Source organism: Prionailurus bengalensis, chromosome A1, assembly GCF_016509475.1.
Source record: "Prionailurus bengalensis isolate Pbe53 chromosome A1, Fcat_Pben_1.1_paternal_pri, whole genome shotgun sequence".
In the NCBI taxonomy this organism is placed as follows: domain Eukaryota; kingdom Metazoa; phylum Chordata; class Mammalia; order Carnivora; family Felidae; genus Prionailurus; species Prionailurus bengalensis.
In genome coordinates this window covers 101179574-101193960 of record NC_057343.1, presented here as the reverse complement: position 1 = coordinate 101193960, position 14387 = coordinate 101179574, and the positions used below count along the sequence as shown (strand labels likewise).

At 41.5% G+C, this 14387-nt stretch overlaps 1 protein-coding gene across 3 annotated transcripts in view; it reads right to left on the bottom strand.

Annotated features, from left to right (window-relative positions):
• Positions 1–3997: 3997 nt before the first annotated feature.
• The window catches only part of LOC122486728 (synuclein alpha interacting protein), a 161612-nt gene continuing 151222 nt past the window's right edge, over positions 3998–14387 (bottom strand). For all 3 annotated transcript variants that reach the window (XM_043586244.1, XM_043586235.1, XM_043586251.1), the window contains one exon: positions 3998–4561. In XM_043586244.1, coding sequence (XP_043442179.1) covers positions 4477–4561 — 85 coding nt within the window. In that variant the 3' untranslated portion in view covers positions 3998–4476. The remainder of the gene's footprint in view (positions 4562–14387) is intronic.

The following is a 14387-nucleotide window of genomic DNA, read 5'->3' as shown; positions in this document are numbered from 1 at the left end:
GGTTTTAAAGATTGGTGGCCTAATTGGAATTTTGGATAAGTTTTTACAAATACTGATGTCTGGGTTCCACCCGGGAGAATTGAATTTATTTATTATAGGGTTGGCTTGGGCATCAAGTTTTTAAAAGTTCCCCCAGGAGATTCTAATGTTCAGCAGAGTTTGAGAACCAATAAGCTATGAATCAATTACAATACTTTTTTTCCCCACAGGTCCTTCCAAATACACAATTTGTTAACTTATGTATCCTTGTATGCTCCCGCTGTTGTTAATGCCAACTTCTGGGTGTTTTTTTTTTTTTAATTATTTTTATTCCAAGAGAGAGCCTAGCACAGGACCCCATTCTTGGCACGGGCTCCATCAGAATCTGTTGACCACATCGGCATATAGAAAGAGGATTGTTTCTGCTTCTGTGCTGTGGCAAGAAAGGAGAGATTTCCTTTTCATTGTAAGTATGGGTCTAGCACGTTTCTATTTACTGCAACCCCTCTGCCAGGCTTCTTCCAAGGAAGATCCTATGAAAAGGGTTTCCAGATCTTGGGAGCCTAGGGCAGACAAAGGAGAAAAAATGGGGTGTGGAGATGTCAGCAAGAGAGAAAAAGGGAAAAACAGGAGGAGGAAGGGGTGGAAGAAGAATGGGGAAAAATGAGAAGAAAATAAGACGGATATAAGGGTTGTAGGTGTTGAAAAATACTGAAAAAAATTGCCAGTAGATATTTAGCCACCATTTATGAGAGGTGACATAAAGATTCTTCTTGAGATGAACAAAACAAAACAAAACAAAACATAGGGGCACCTGGGTGGCTCAGTTGGTTAAGCGTCCAACTTTGGTTCAGGTCATGATCTTGCAGTTCATGAGTTCAAGCCCCGCATCGGGCTCTGTGCTGACAGCTCAGAGCATAGAGCCTGCTTCGGATTCTGTGTCTCCCTCTCTGTCTGCCCCTGCCCGCTTTCTCTCTCTCTCAAAAATAAATAAACATTAAAAAAGAAACATAGGGTCTCATTAGGAGACAGGAATCAAGCACTGAAAAAGTTATATTAAACTGTGCAGTGAAGAATAAAGGGGGAATAATACCAGAGATAACACAGGACTTTTAGAGAGACTGATCAACAAATGAGAGTTATAAGGCAATAGACAGCATAGACTCCATTTTTACGTGGGGAAATGGTATCAATCCTGTTGCAGTGGATCCCTTATTCTTACTCGGCCTTATCAGTTCAACTCCAATTATGCATATAGGTGGCTACTGAAGAAGTAACATTTAACCCATTCTGTATCAGGGAGTCTTTCAGGCAGTTATTTAAATATTTTATAGTTATTTCCTCTAGCACGTATGATCCAGTATGTTGTCTGCGAATATTTGCTTTGAGGAAAAAAATTAATTTTCAAAATTTACTTGAAGATGCCCTTTAAGAGTCTCAACCCCACTCCTAACGCCACGATGCACCTCTAGAAGTTTCTTCTTAGAGGTGAGGTCTCGATAACTAATAAACATTAGTTTGTGAGAATAAAGAATGGGAATTCAATCCAGTCAAAGTGGTGAAGGTTTGGTATCTTGTTATCTTTTCTGAGAAACATGGTTAATTTGATGTTTGAACTTTGGCAATACGAGTCCCTTCAGTGGCATAAAAGAAGCTGGTCTTTAAAAGATGCAGACAGATGCTGAGAGAGTTTTTTACAGTGGGGCTGAGTTTCCTGTTCTGCTGCATATAATTAGGCATGCAGTTAGAGCTTCACTCACTTTACTAGCCCAGGGGGAGGGAGGTGGGGCAGGGGCCCCAGACTTCAGCTTAAAGGAAACACACTGTCTCTTTCTTTAACATCTAAGTGTGTCTCCATTTCTGTAAAGGTAGAAGACTTTGTGTGTTCATTTTACAAAGTCTGCACAAAACTAAGCTTGTGGTAAGGAACACATCAGTTCTATTTATTTCAAGCAAGCATAATTTATCCATTTCATAAAGAACTTGGATGGTAAAGACGGTGAACATGCCTGATTTAAGGATCAGCATCTTTGGTGTCCTAACAACATCATTAGACACAGAATGCATTGCCTCGGCAGTCTGGCTAGTCTCCGTTTCCTTGATTTTCTCTCTTTTTTTTTTTTAATTCTTTTCTCTTCTGGGCTTAGTACTGTGGTATCTGCAATGCTTGCGTTGGGCGCCTGGGTGGCTCAGCTGGCTAAACATCTGACTTGATTTTGGCTCAGGACATAATCTCGTGGTGTGTGAGATTGAGCCCCACGTCGAACTCTGTGCTGACAGTGCAGGACGTACTTGGGATTCTCTCTCTCCCTCTCTCTCTCTCTCTCCAAAATAAATAAATAAAAACTTAAAAAAAATCTAAAAACATTCAAAAAAATCAATAAATGAAGTTCTTGCATCAATAAACAACTGAAATGCCAATTTTCTAGGTCAAGGTAGCATCTCTTTCTTTCAAACTCTTGGTTTTCTCTGCTATGTTTCATTGAGAACTCGGTGTCTGGCTCACAGAATCGCTATACAATGCTCAGCCCCCTTCAACTTTTAAGTTAAAAGACCCAGTCTGTCTAAGAACAAAGCTAGGGTGCCTCAGGGGGACAGAGAGAGCACTCTCTGGGTCCCCATTCCTTTGCAAGCCCCATTCTAGAACTAAGTCCAAAAGGTTGGCTGTGTCACTCTACTGTCATCTCTTCAGCAGCAGGCGGAAAACACAGGAATCTAGGTTTCCCACGTGCTGGCCATAGATTCTCTATTAGAATTTCAACACCAGGATGCAGCAGGGAAATGTGAAGAAGGAGAAAGAGTACTTGAGTCCAAGGGGCCCAAATCAAAATAGGGCATCTCATTCGAGGAAAAGACAAGGTGAGCAAGGCGGAACCACACAGGGCACTGGGCTCTAACCAGGGGAACTCATAAGACCCAACAAGGACAGAGCAAACTGGTTGAAATGCCTAGATGGAAAGGAACTTACCTACTGGCCTTGCTCTTTTCCAGATTTCTCGAGGAGGCAAGGTTTCTTGCCCACGACCAGAGTTGTCCAGAAGTGGAACCCATACCCACAACTCATGATTCCTGTGTGCTAGTCCAGTGGGTAACGCACTAAAGAGAGGACATGGGGCAGGACAGGTAGGACAGTGCCGTGGTGATAATGAGCACACCTGTGCGGGAGCCAATTCTGCTAGTGACACACAGCATGACTTCAGACGTAGGACCTAAGCTTTCCAAAGTTTTAATTTTGAAGCTATAAAAGGGTAACGGTAATATCTCCACATAAGTGTGGCTAGTACATAAAAGGCATTTGAGTATTAGGCCCTTTTTCTATACCTTCCTTTGTCTTGTCAAGCTTAAGTTTGTCACACGATCCACATTGGCAAGATTGCCTCTCAACTCAGTCTCTAGGCCTCTGGTGCCCACCAGGATACAGAATGGTCCACAGTTGACCGCAGAAACACTGCTAGTAACTGTGAATAGCATACAGTACTCTCTCCTACTGGTAAGAACACATTTGACTTCCCAACTCAAATTTGACAGGCCTCTTATGGGCCATGCCAACACTTTGAAAATAAAACTCTTGAAGTTTCAACAGAAATATATTCTTACATGATAGGACGAAACCATCTGGAACTTACTGCTTACATGCATTCAAAGAGCTGTATCAACAATAGGGTTGTTATAAACTCAGGCTCCACACTGTCTCCTAAAGGGATTAGACAGGTCTCATAATGTGTTATAGACAGAAAAAGTGACCCAAGCAGGGGCTGAATCCTTAGCTGTCATTAGTATTTTCTCATGTCAACGCTGGGATTTGAGAAGACAGAAGGAATTGACTTACTTTATATACTTGTCTGATCCTTTAGTACTTAATGAAAACTAGAATGTTTTATTTCACCCCTATGGGAAAATAGCTAAACCCGGCAGTTTGTTCCTGAAATAAAATATCAGCAATCAAAATACTCTCAAGGTCCCTAAGAGACCAGAACATCATAGGCTGATTAGAAAGTAGGTGCCTCGAGCTTATAGGTGCTGTTAACATTGTTTTATTTCCTTTATACAAAAAGTAGAAAATGACAGAAAAAACGCTCTTGACAGAAAACAGTACCACTGACCTGGTCTCACTGAGGAGCTGAGCCAAACTGCCCATTTTACTGGAAAAAGAATGTTCAATCAACATTAGCAAACACCCATGCAATGGATGAAATAAAAGATGGTACCGGTGGCTTGGTGGACGTTGTGTGGGCAGGTTGAACCAATCCACGCTCAAAACAACATAACGTTTGCCCGATCATGCTTTTAAACAGCATCTCTTTAGAAACAAGTTATATATACAAATATCACCCCAAAATGTGTATTATAGAGTCTACTACTATAAATTTAAGGCATCCTGATATTGTTCTTCTGCTGGTGAGGCATTGTTCTCATGATTCTATTTCCATAGTGGATAGTCCAGAAACTTCCAAACGGTGTCCCAAGGGCAGCAATGAGAGATAATAAAAAAGTGATTTACAAGAAGAGTTCATTTGACTCTGGCTCAGCAATGTGCTTTATGCTGTAGGATTTCTTCATTTTTCTGTTGATGTCATTATGCCTAAGCAGAAGAGAAACCATAAAGGCCAGAATTAGATAAAATTGTGGTCAAGTTACAAGACAACACCACTAAACAGCTCACCAAAAATGGAAATTATCCTCATACAAACCACACTGAAGAACACTTCATTCCAGTAGGCAAATTATTTTCTTTTCATATAAACCACTCTTTAAACAATAAAAGCTATAGTCATGTAATAACGCATATTTATTGAACACTTTTAATTCAGTTCTGGAAGTAATTTCTCAAGAATGCTGACTGGAATCCAGGCACAATTCTAGTCCAGTGAATTTTTATCAGAGTCAAATAAGATAATAAGCATAGTAATGCTGGTCGAGTGGAAACAAGAGCTGTTTCTAGCTGATTGACATGGATTCCCTGGTGATATCTTGAATCTCCAAAAAGCTTGAACCTTAATCATATAAAGAAGATGCTAAGGGGATATGACTACTGAGTAGCAGCATGTTGGAAGACCCTAAGTAGGTAAGTCTAGGGGAAAAAGAAGAAACTAGGGAGCAGCAATGCTGTTTTCCCATCAATAATTGATACTTAGTGAGCCTATGGGAAGAAGGACAAGGCAAGCCCTGGAACAGTTCTGTTCCCTAAGTGAATTTCCCTCTAGGTAGATGCATTCATTTTCATGAGATATTACTCACACTCTAGGTATAAGAATCTTCCAGAGAAGAGTTCTCTCCTGAAGGTGGGTAGCCTACATATTAATAAATTCCCTCTTGTTGGTACATCAGACAAAAACAGTGTTTCTGGGAATGCTACTTCCTAACATGAGGACATATGTGGATGAGAACCCGAGGTGGAGTTTTACGGCCTCAGAAATGTGCTCGCTTACAAAGACCATGTAGTCTACTCTCAGGGTTCTAGGAAATATTTGATCCTCATCACCATCTGAAAGTTCTAATTCTTACTTTATTTATTTGTCTGAATATAACTTTTTTTAAAGAAAGATTTTGTTTCTAAGTAAACTCTATACCCAACAGGGGGCTTGAACTTAAAACCCTGAGATCAAGGGTCACCTGCTCTACCGACTTAGCCAGCCAGGTGCCCCTAAACAGAACTTTGGAGCATTTCCAAAGACAAGAAAGGGAAGAAATGGAAAAAAAACCCTGGCTGATTAAAGGATGTCCGAGGGACTTCCAATTAAACACGGTGGATTAAATACACTCATTTGCCACCCCTTTCTTACAAAACAATGCTAAAAGGAAAGTAAAGAAATAAAAAAAAGGTATAAATCTCAACGAATGAGGGAAGTGAGCGAGGAGATGATAACAGACAAAATACCAACACTTTCAGAAACAGGAAGGTTGATGGACCTGTGGAATTGATTTAGTAGAGGAGAAGACACAGAAATCTAAACTTTCAGTCAGGGAACCCAACAAATTGATTGGCGACAGTGGGTGCTGAGTGGGTGCTGAGAGTGGGAGGTTGATTTGAAAAATCTGTGGCAGTAATAGTTCATATCCCAGATTACCTCTCCAACCCAATGCGGCCAGGTGACTGTCCCTTTCCCAATGTGAAGGAAGACTGGAGGTTACAATTTGCAAGGCATGAACCAGAGAGACTCTGAATTCAGCTGAAGGGGGTGGAAACCATGAGATTAAATGAACATTTCCCTCAGTGAGAAAGTGAGAATAGAATTCTCAACCCCGTCTCCTATTGGTCTGACTCATGGATTCTTGGCACTCAGGTTACTGACTCTACCAGGAGACTGTAGTTGCCTTAGCTTGATAAATCAACTGGCCAAGAGAAAAGACCTACAAATACTGCCACTTCAGGATTTTCACAAAAAAAGAGCCTAGTCCTTGCCAGTGTGTATATGAAGCAACATCTACCAGTCAGAGAGCCTCGCCCATAAAATCAGAGCTTCTATTCAGCTTTACTGTTTTGTTCTTTAATATAAATGAGTTAGGAATCATCAGACATTTGAGTAAAGTGCTACTATGGAAGACAGGGACCAAAATAAACAGAAAAATGGAAGTCAAAGTTAACAGAGATAACATAGGGAGACAATGAGAACTTTAAACATTTTTTTTTTTTTAATTTTTTTTAACGTTTATTTATTTTTGAGACAGAGACAGAGCATGAACGGGGGAGGGTTAGAGAGAGGGAGACACAGAATCTGAAACAGGCTCCAGGCTCTGAGCTGTCAGCACAGAGCCCGACGCGGGGTTCGAACTCACGGACCGCGAGATCGTGACCTGAGCCGAAGTCGGCCGCTCAACCGACTGAGCCACCCAGGCACCCCTAAACATTTTTAACAAGAAAAGAAAAACCGAGAAAATGTTTGCAATTCATATTACAATGGGTTAGTCTTTCTAATACATAAAATATAAAGAGCTGCTATAAGTCAAAAGGAGATGACCAGAATGTCAATAAAATGAAGGGTTAAAAATAGTACATTCATACAATGAAATAATATGTGGCTATATAAAAGAATAAAGAAACTCTTTATACATGAATACATAAAGAACTTTAATGTGTCAGGTGAGAAAAAGCAAGAGACAAAACTGTGTTTATCGCTTGCCACCTTTTTTGCAAAAAGGAAGAAAAGACAAAAATATACATTTATATTTGATTGCACAATTTAAGCAAGTCTTGCATGTATAATGCTATAAAGAGGAAACAAAGAGAAAACCAATAAGGTACTATTAGAAATTAACACTATTACAGCAAAAATAAAAAAAAATTTAGAAAGATTGGAAGGTACAGGTCAATAAATACCTTAGAAAGAACTAGAAAAAGCAAAAGTATGGGTAAAGATAAAAAGGATGGATAAAGTATGGATAAAGATAAAGACCTGAGGGTTGATTCAGTATGTCCAGCATTACAAAAATAAGATTTCTAGAAAGAGTGAACAGAGAAATTACAATGTAGAAAACATTCAAAGACAGCGTATAAAAACATTTCCCAGAATTGAAGCATATAGGTTTCAAGACTGAAAAAGCCTTCCAAGTGCCACAGGTCAGGAATGAAAATAGAATCATGACAAAGTAACAAGAAATCATAACACTGGGAAATAAAGAGAAAATCGTAATAACTTCCAAGGGATTAGCAATTAGAAATGGAGCTTCTCAACAGACACATTAGAAAAAAGAAGAAAAGGAAACAATGTGTTCAAGATTCTGCGGGAAAATAATTTCCTATCTAAAATTCTATACCCAGCCAAACACACCTAATCCAGTATGAGAGCAAACTGAAGATATTATCAGACAGGCAGAGTCTCAACAAATTTAGCATCCACCTCCCTAGGAAGAAGGAGATCTGTTTACCAAAACAAGAGCATACACCAAAAATGAGAAAGGACAGATTCAGGAAATAGGGCTCTAGACAGGAGAGAAGCAAAAGAAATTCCCAGAATGATGTATATGGGAAACTCCGGGAAGGCAGCTGTATAGCACTGCCAGATAGCAGCACTCCAGAGTAGGGCAGGAGGAAAGAGGTTGTCTCTATGAACAAACTGAGAGACGCCTGATTCGTCTGAATGCACTGAAAGAAGATTTCTGTCTCCAGAAAAATGTTAATAAATGAATTGGAAACTAAGAAGTCCAAATTATTTTCTCCTCAGAAAATGTAATGTTATAGAAAGGGAATACCATATAGCATACTGCATGCATTCACTGTGAATCGTACTTAGATAGCCACAGTAATAATAAACACCAAATACTGATTTAATCTCAAAGATATATTTAATCCCAACTATATTAATGGTGGCAAGAGGATGTAGGTAGGGGTGTGTGTGTGTGTGTGTGTGTGTGTGTATGTGTGTGTGTGTTGGGTGGGGGGCAGTGTTGGGTGCTGAAATAGAGACAGACAAGTTTGGTTCATCATGGAGAATACTGAGTTTTGGAATCCTGGCTCCACAATTTATTATCCTTACTGTATAAACTTGGACAAGATACATAATCTCTCTGTGCCTTGGTTTCCAACCTGCAAAATCTGATAATACTAGTATCTACCATATTGTGTTGTTGTGAAGGTTACAACAGTCATATAATGCTTTGTAACTATTAGCTGTCATTTTTACCTGCTATAGTAGAATGCCAATATGTAACAGAGAGAATATCTAAAATTGAAAACCTGTAGGAGCATGTGATTTAGCCGTACAGGATACGAGAGAATACATCTGAAGGAAAGCCAAATGACTGATTCAGGAAAGTGGGAACAGGACATGGTAGGTTGGGCAGAGGACAGCTAGTTTTTGTTATAATTCTAGTATGACTATTGTATGTACCTAGAGCAGTTCAACAAAAAATTAAATGAAAAATAAATGAAAGTGAAAAAGAAGGCTTAGGTTATAGTCTAAAGATAATATCATCATTTAGACATTAACAAAGTGTTTCTGCTTTAATACGAGGGGTGCGGTGGTCATAAAATACTAAAAAAGAACACTTTCCATGGGACAAAACCCAGCATGAACAGGGCTGACTCTAGAGCAAGTAAAATGTTAATTTGAGGCATTTATTTGAATAATATCAGGATAATTCAAGCCTCTCTGCATCCTTCAATTACCTAGTCCTGAATTACCAGTATTCAAAAGAACAAAAGTGTTTGGATAATTCTGGCATGAATTATTCAGATAATTTGCTGTTCCTTGATTTCATTTTTTGGATATGAAATCGCATTCTCAGTGACCAAAATTGGAAAGAAGAAAGGCTTAAATTTAAGTAACAGCTTTTCAAGTAATCTAACTTGCTGATTCATCCAGGCCTGGATTCCATATTTCCATAGCCCATGGTGACCAGACAGCAATTTACTTAGAGGATTAGTCAAAAATGGCCCACGGGCATGCATTACATTTTCACTGATCACCAAAACAGGGAGACTTTGTAACTTTTTGTGATCTCCTTTAGAACTTCACCGAGAGCAAATCTAGAAATCCCACCCACTAAAAGGTGGGATTCTGGTTCAAAGAATGAAAACCTGCCCTTAAAACACCCACACTAAAACTCACTGTAGGTAGGTGGGTTGTAATCAAAAGGCCTAGGTTTTTACAGAGGACACCATTCTTTCTGTGGGGTGATGGGCTCAGTCCTTATTATTTCTCTTTTTCCCTCTTTAGCTTTCTCCACTCTCCCTCTCGCCAAATGTTTAGGAGGTTGCTAGCGTGTGCGAGGCACTGAGCCAGACACTGGGGGTAAAGATGGCAATATGGGGAGGCTGTCAAGCACCGTATACGTTTTACGGAGTTTACTGGTGTTTTAACCGTGTCCTCTGTTAATTGTCTCTGGACGCTGATCTCTTTTATAAAGGCAGCATTGCCTCGTGCTGGCACAGCAAAATGCGTGGCTGTTTGCTAAAGACGTTGCAGTGAGTGCACTGGCAAACCAAGGCTGTGGCATTCGGTAATGTATCTGCACTGTTCTCAGTGTGGGAAGGAAAATCCCAAAGGACTATGGTTGGAGCAGGGAAGCTTGGTGAAGGTACTGGAAGTTGTCTGGTAAAGTCTGGTACTTTTAAGCCTCAAACAGATTGCTGCTTCTCTGAAACTCCAGCCTTACTAAGAGTTGATAAACAGGCACTGCTCTTTTGTTGTTGTTGTTTATACATTTATTTTTGAGAGAGAGAGAGAGAGAGAGAGATAACAGGGGAAGGGCAGAGAGAGAGCGAGGGAGAGAATCCCAAGCAGGCTCCGTGCTGCCAGTGTAGAGCGCTATGCAGGGCTCGATCTCAGGAACATGAGATCTTGACCTGAGCTGAGATTACGACTTGGAAGCTTAATCGACTGAGCCACTGAGGCTCCCCACTGGAGACACCCCGTGGTGGCCGAGGTGGTGCAAATATGACACTAACAGAACATTACACAGTTCAAACCTGGACCCTGGAGGGAGGTGAGGAAAGGAGGGTGGATGTGGGAGAAGGGAGTTGCTTGTTCTTAAATTTTGTGATTACATTTATCCAAGAATTCACATGCTGGAAAAATGTATTTCAGGTGGGGTGATTTTGGGTTTGAAGGCAGGTGTTCCCTCTGTACCCTCCTACTTATAGTTCACGGCTGTTCCACATGCTCATTTCCTGCCTTCCAAGGGCAGAGGGATTGAACATGGGATCTTAGTTGCAATAGCTTTTTCTAGGTCTCATCAGGCTTTGAGACTAAACTAGGTTTCACTGTCTTCCTGTGGTGGAATGTGCCTTTTCCTTTCCCAGTGAGTATATGGGGCATATGAAAAGAAACTTTGGGGCGCCCGAGTGGCTCAGTCGGTTAAGCGTCTGACTCTTGGTTTCGACTCGGGTCATGATCTCACCGTCGTGGGATCGAGCCCCCTGCTGGGCTCTGTGCTGACAGTGTGGAACCTGCTTGGGATTCTCTCTCTCCTCTCTCTCTCCCTCTCTTTCTACCCCCGTCTCTCTCTCCCCATCCTCAATGTGCTCTCTCTCTCAAAAAAAAATTAACTTAAAAAAATTTAAAAAATTTAAAAAAAACCCTCCATTTGTGAATCATGCTCTGGTCATCCTTGGAAACTCTTGCAGCTTTTATAAAAAGTTTGCTAAGTTGTGCTGAGACACTGGGAAGGTCAGATCATTTTAACTATTCCCCACACATGGGTATTTTTCCATACACACCCAACTGTACTATGCAACAGCCAATGACAGTGCAGTACTGTGGCCTATACGAAGGAGAACCTTCCCTTAGAGAAATGTTCAAGATTGGGGTCTTCTCTCTCCTCCAAGTCACAGGGACAAAGCTTCAGTAGGGAATAAGGGTTTTCCCTCTGAAACTAATAATAACTCTACGGAAGCAAAGGTGACGGTAGGTGCAGGGTGAGTTGTGCAGGGAACACAGAACCTGGGGATACATGAAGAGGAGTGAAGGGGAAGCTGACCAGGTGGGTTCTAGGGGTTTCTGGGGCTGAGGAAAGCGCCTCAGGGGCCTGCTATCAATTCCTACTGATGGACTGGCTCTAGGTCCCAGAGTTAGTATATTAGGAATGAACACACACTGGAGTGCCTGGGTGGCTTAGTCGGTGGGGTGTCTGATCCCATGGTGGGTGGGTTCAAGCCCCGCATCAGGCTCTGTGCTGGAAGTGTGAAGCCTGCTTGGGATTTACTCTCCCTCTCTCTCTCTGTGCCCCTCCTGCATGCTTTCTCTCTCTGTCTCTTTCTCTCTTTCTCCAAATAAACTTAAAAAAAAAAAAAAAAAGAACACACACTTCAGATCAGGGCTTAGAAGTGGAAAGTACAGTTTTTGAGCACTAATATTGCTAATGTCTCTAACTACTAAATCCCCTTTTAGTATTAGCGCTTGAACCAACTTTTCTGAACTGTTACATTGGTTAAGACTCTGTCTGCCCTGGGGAAGTCATTCTAGAACTCTGCAGTCAACATGTATCAGAGAGTATGGTAACGCAACAATGACTGAGTAATTACAGAAACATCCCTTCAAGAATCCTTAAAAAAGCATATGGGTTAAAAGTAAATACTTTACGCTAAAAAATTCAAGACAAGATTAGAATGTGGTTAATTTACTGTATTCAGAGAGACTACGGCAAGGGTGTATTTACTCAGCAGGATCAGGGATTCCTTTTTTGTGCTGACTGCATCTGTCTGTCATGGCTCTGGAAGGGCTCGTCAGTGGGGCTGAGGGTACGCTGTACTTGGGACAGCCTTACGCCGGGGCCTCACCTCTCCTTTTCCAATGGCTTCCACATCTTTGTTCATTTTTCTGTTTAGCATGATACCCTGACACTAAGGACATACACGTGTGTGTGCATGCGTGCACACGCGCTGGCGGGGGTGAGTTCCCTGAACTCTGACCTCCTTCTGGGCACGGCAGATGACCACTGCCACGCCTCACATCAGCTCAGGCCAAATACACCTCTCAAGCTGAAGTGGCTATCGAACAACGCTGACATCGATGCAAAATATCTGATACCAGCTCTTGGTTCTGGATGTGTAATTCCCGGTGTGGCTAATTCCTTGGCAGTAAAATGAACACTAATGGTGTTCATTACTTAATGTTTTTTTAACAAGTCTGCTCTCGTGCTGGTGCTACGACTAGGGTTCCAGGCCACAATGTCACTGTGGTCACAGGGGGTGTGACTGATGGCGGCCAGGGGATAATGCTGTCTGCCTATTGGTAGCTGGAATCAAATCTCACTTCCTGTGTTACAGGTCTCACATGGACTTAAAGTCTGGGAAATGAATGTCTTATTGGCATTTTAAGACAAATAATTGCAAACATTCCCTTGGAGTTGTAATAACTCAAAACCAACTTGTCCTTTATAAGGAAAAGTAAAGATAAATCTGCTTGTTATAAACAAAGTCATCCTCTGCAGTTGAAAACACACTGGGAAAGCTGTCCAAAGTAATGGAGTTGAATCTACTTTTAAAGGACATTGAAAAGAAATTTAGATTTTTTGCTCTCAAGCTGTGACCAATTTAGAAAAATAAATAGTAAACAGAACTACCATACAGAGGTGATATTCTTTAAAATGCATTTATTGCCCGTATTTTTCTCTTACCAGGAAAAACAGATGTTTCTTGGGAACTAAAATGTGGTTCCAGCATCTGCCTGGAACTAGGTCTCACTGCCCCCACTCTTTCTCCGGGGACACAGCAATAGGGCCGTTCAGGGGCATAATGTTTGGAACCAACTCCAACCCAATGACCCCCAGTGGTTTCCAAAGTTATATAATCCTGGGGAATCCCTGCTACCCGAGAGGAGTCATTTAGCCTTCAAGCAAACTCTTGGGCCAAGATTTGAAGGCGTCCCTGATGGATGAACACTTGGGTTTCTTTCCATATTGCGTCCTTCTGTGGGATGTTCTTTCTATGGTCCCCAAGGCAAAATGGAGCAAGCATTAGAGTCACTTAGGTGTTTTTCTTTTTTTTTTTTTTTTTAATTTTTTTTTTTTTCAACGTTTATTTATTTTTGGGACAGAGAGAGACAGAGCATGAACGGAGGAGGGGCAGAGAGAGAGGGAGACACAGAATCGGAAACAGGCTCCAGGCTCTGAGCCATCGGCCCAGAGCCCGACGCGGGGCTCGAACTCACGGACCGCGAGATGGTGACCTGGCTGAAGTCGGACGCTTAACCGACTGCGCCACCCAGGCGCCCCACTTAGGTGTTTTTCATGCTCACAATCTCATGCTATTTCATTTCTCTGAGGAAGCTTCATTTCAACTACAGCTATCCATACTTACTTTATCTAAGGAGTGAACTCCGGCCTTGTTCTCTCTGCCTCTGTAATTATGAGTGAGTCACAGAAACCTCTCCTCTCCAGCCTGAGCAAACTGGTGAGTTTTCACTTTCTATGGAACACATGCTAAATTGCAACCATGATTGAGGAGAGTTTAATTTATAAGGTAGGGAGGGGAAGGGGTCAGTAAGGGATGCTTACTTAATAAAATACACTGAATATTTTTATTTTGGGGTTTCTGCTGATCACTGCACTCAAGCTCTGTTAATATGTAAACCAGTGAATTTGAGGTTCAAGACTGAACCTTCTGGGGGCGCCTGGGTGGCGCAGTCGGTTAAGCGTCCGACTTCAGCCAGGTCACGATCTCGCGGTCCGTGAGTTTGAGCCCCGCGTCAGGCTCTGGGCTGATGGCCCGGAGCCCGGAGCCTGTTTCCGATTCTGAGTCTCCCTCTCTCTCTGCCCCTCCCCCGTTCATGCTCTGTCTCTCTCTGTCCCAAAAATAAAAAAAACAAAACAAAACAAAAAAAAAACGTTGAAAAAAAAAGACTGAACCTTCTGAAGGACTGTTTCTTAAACGGAGTACAAAAGTGTTACTCTAGTGTCAGACAGCTGAGTAGCCCTAAAACCTCGTTTGTGCTCTGATTTTTTTTCTTTCAATGTTTTTATTTATTTTG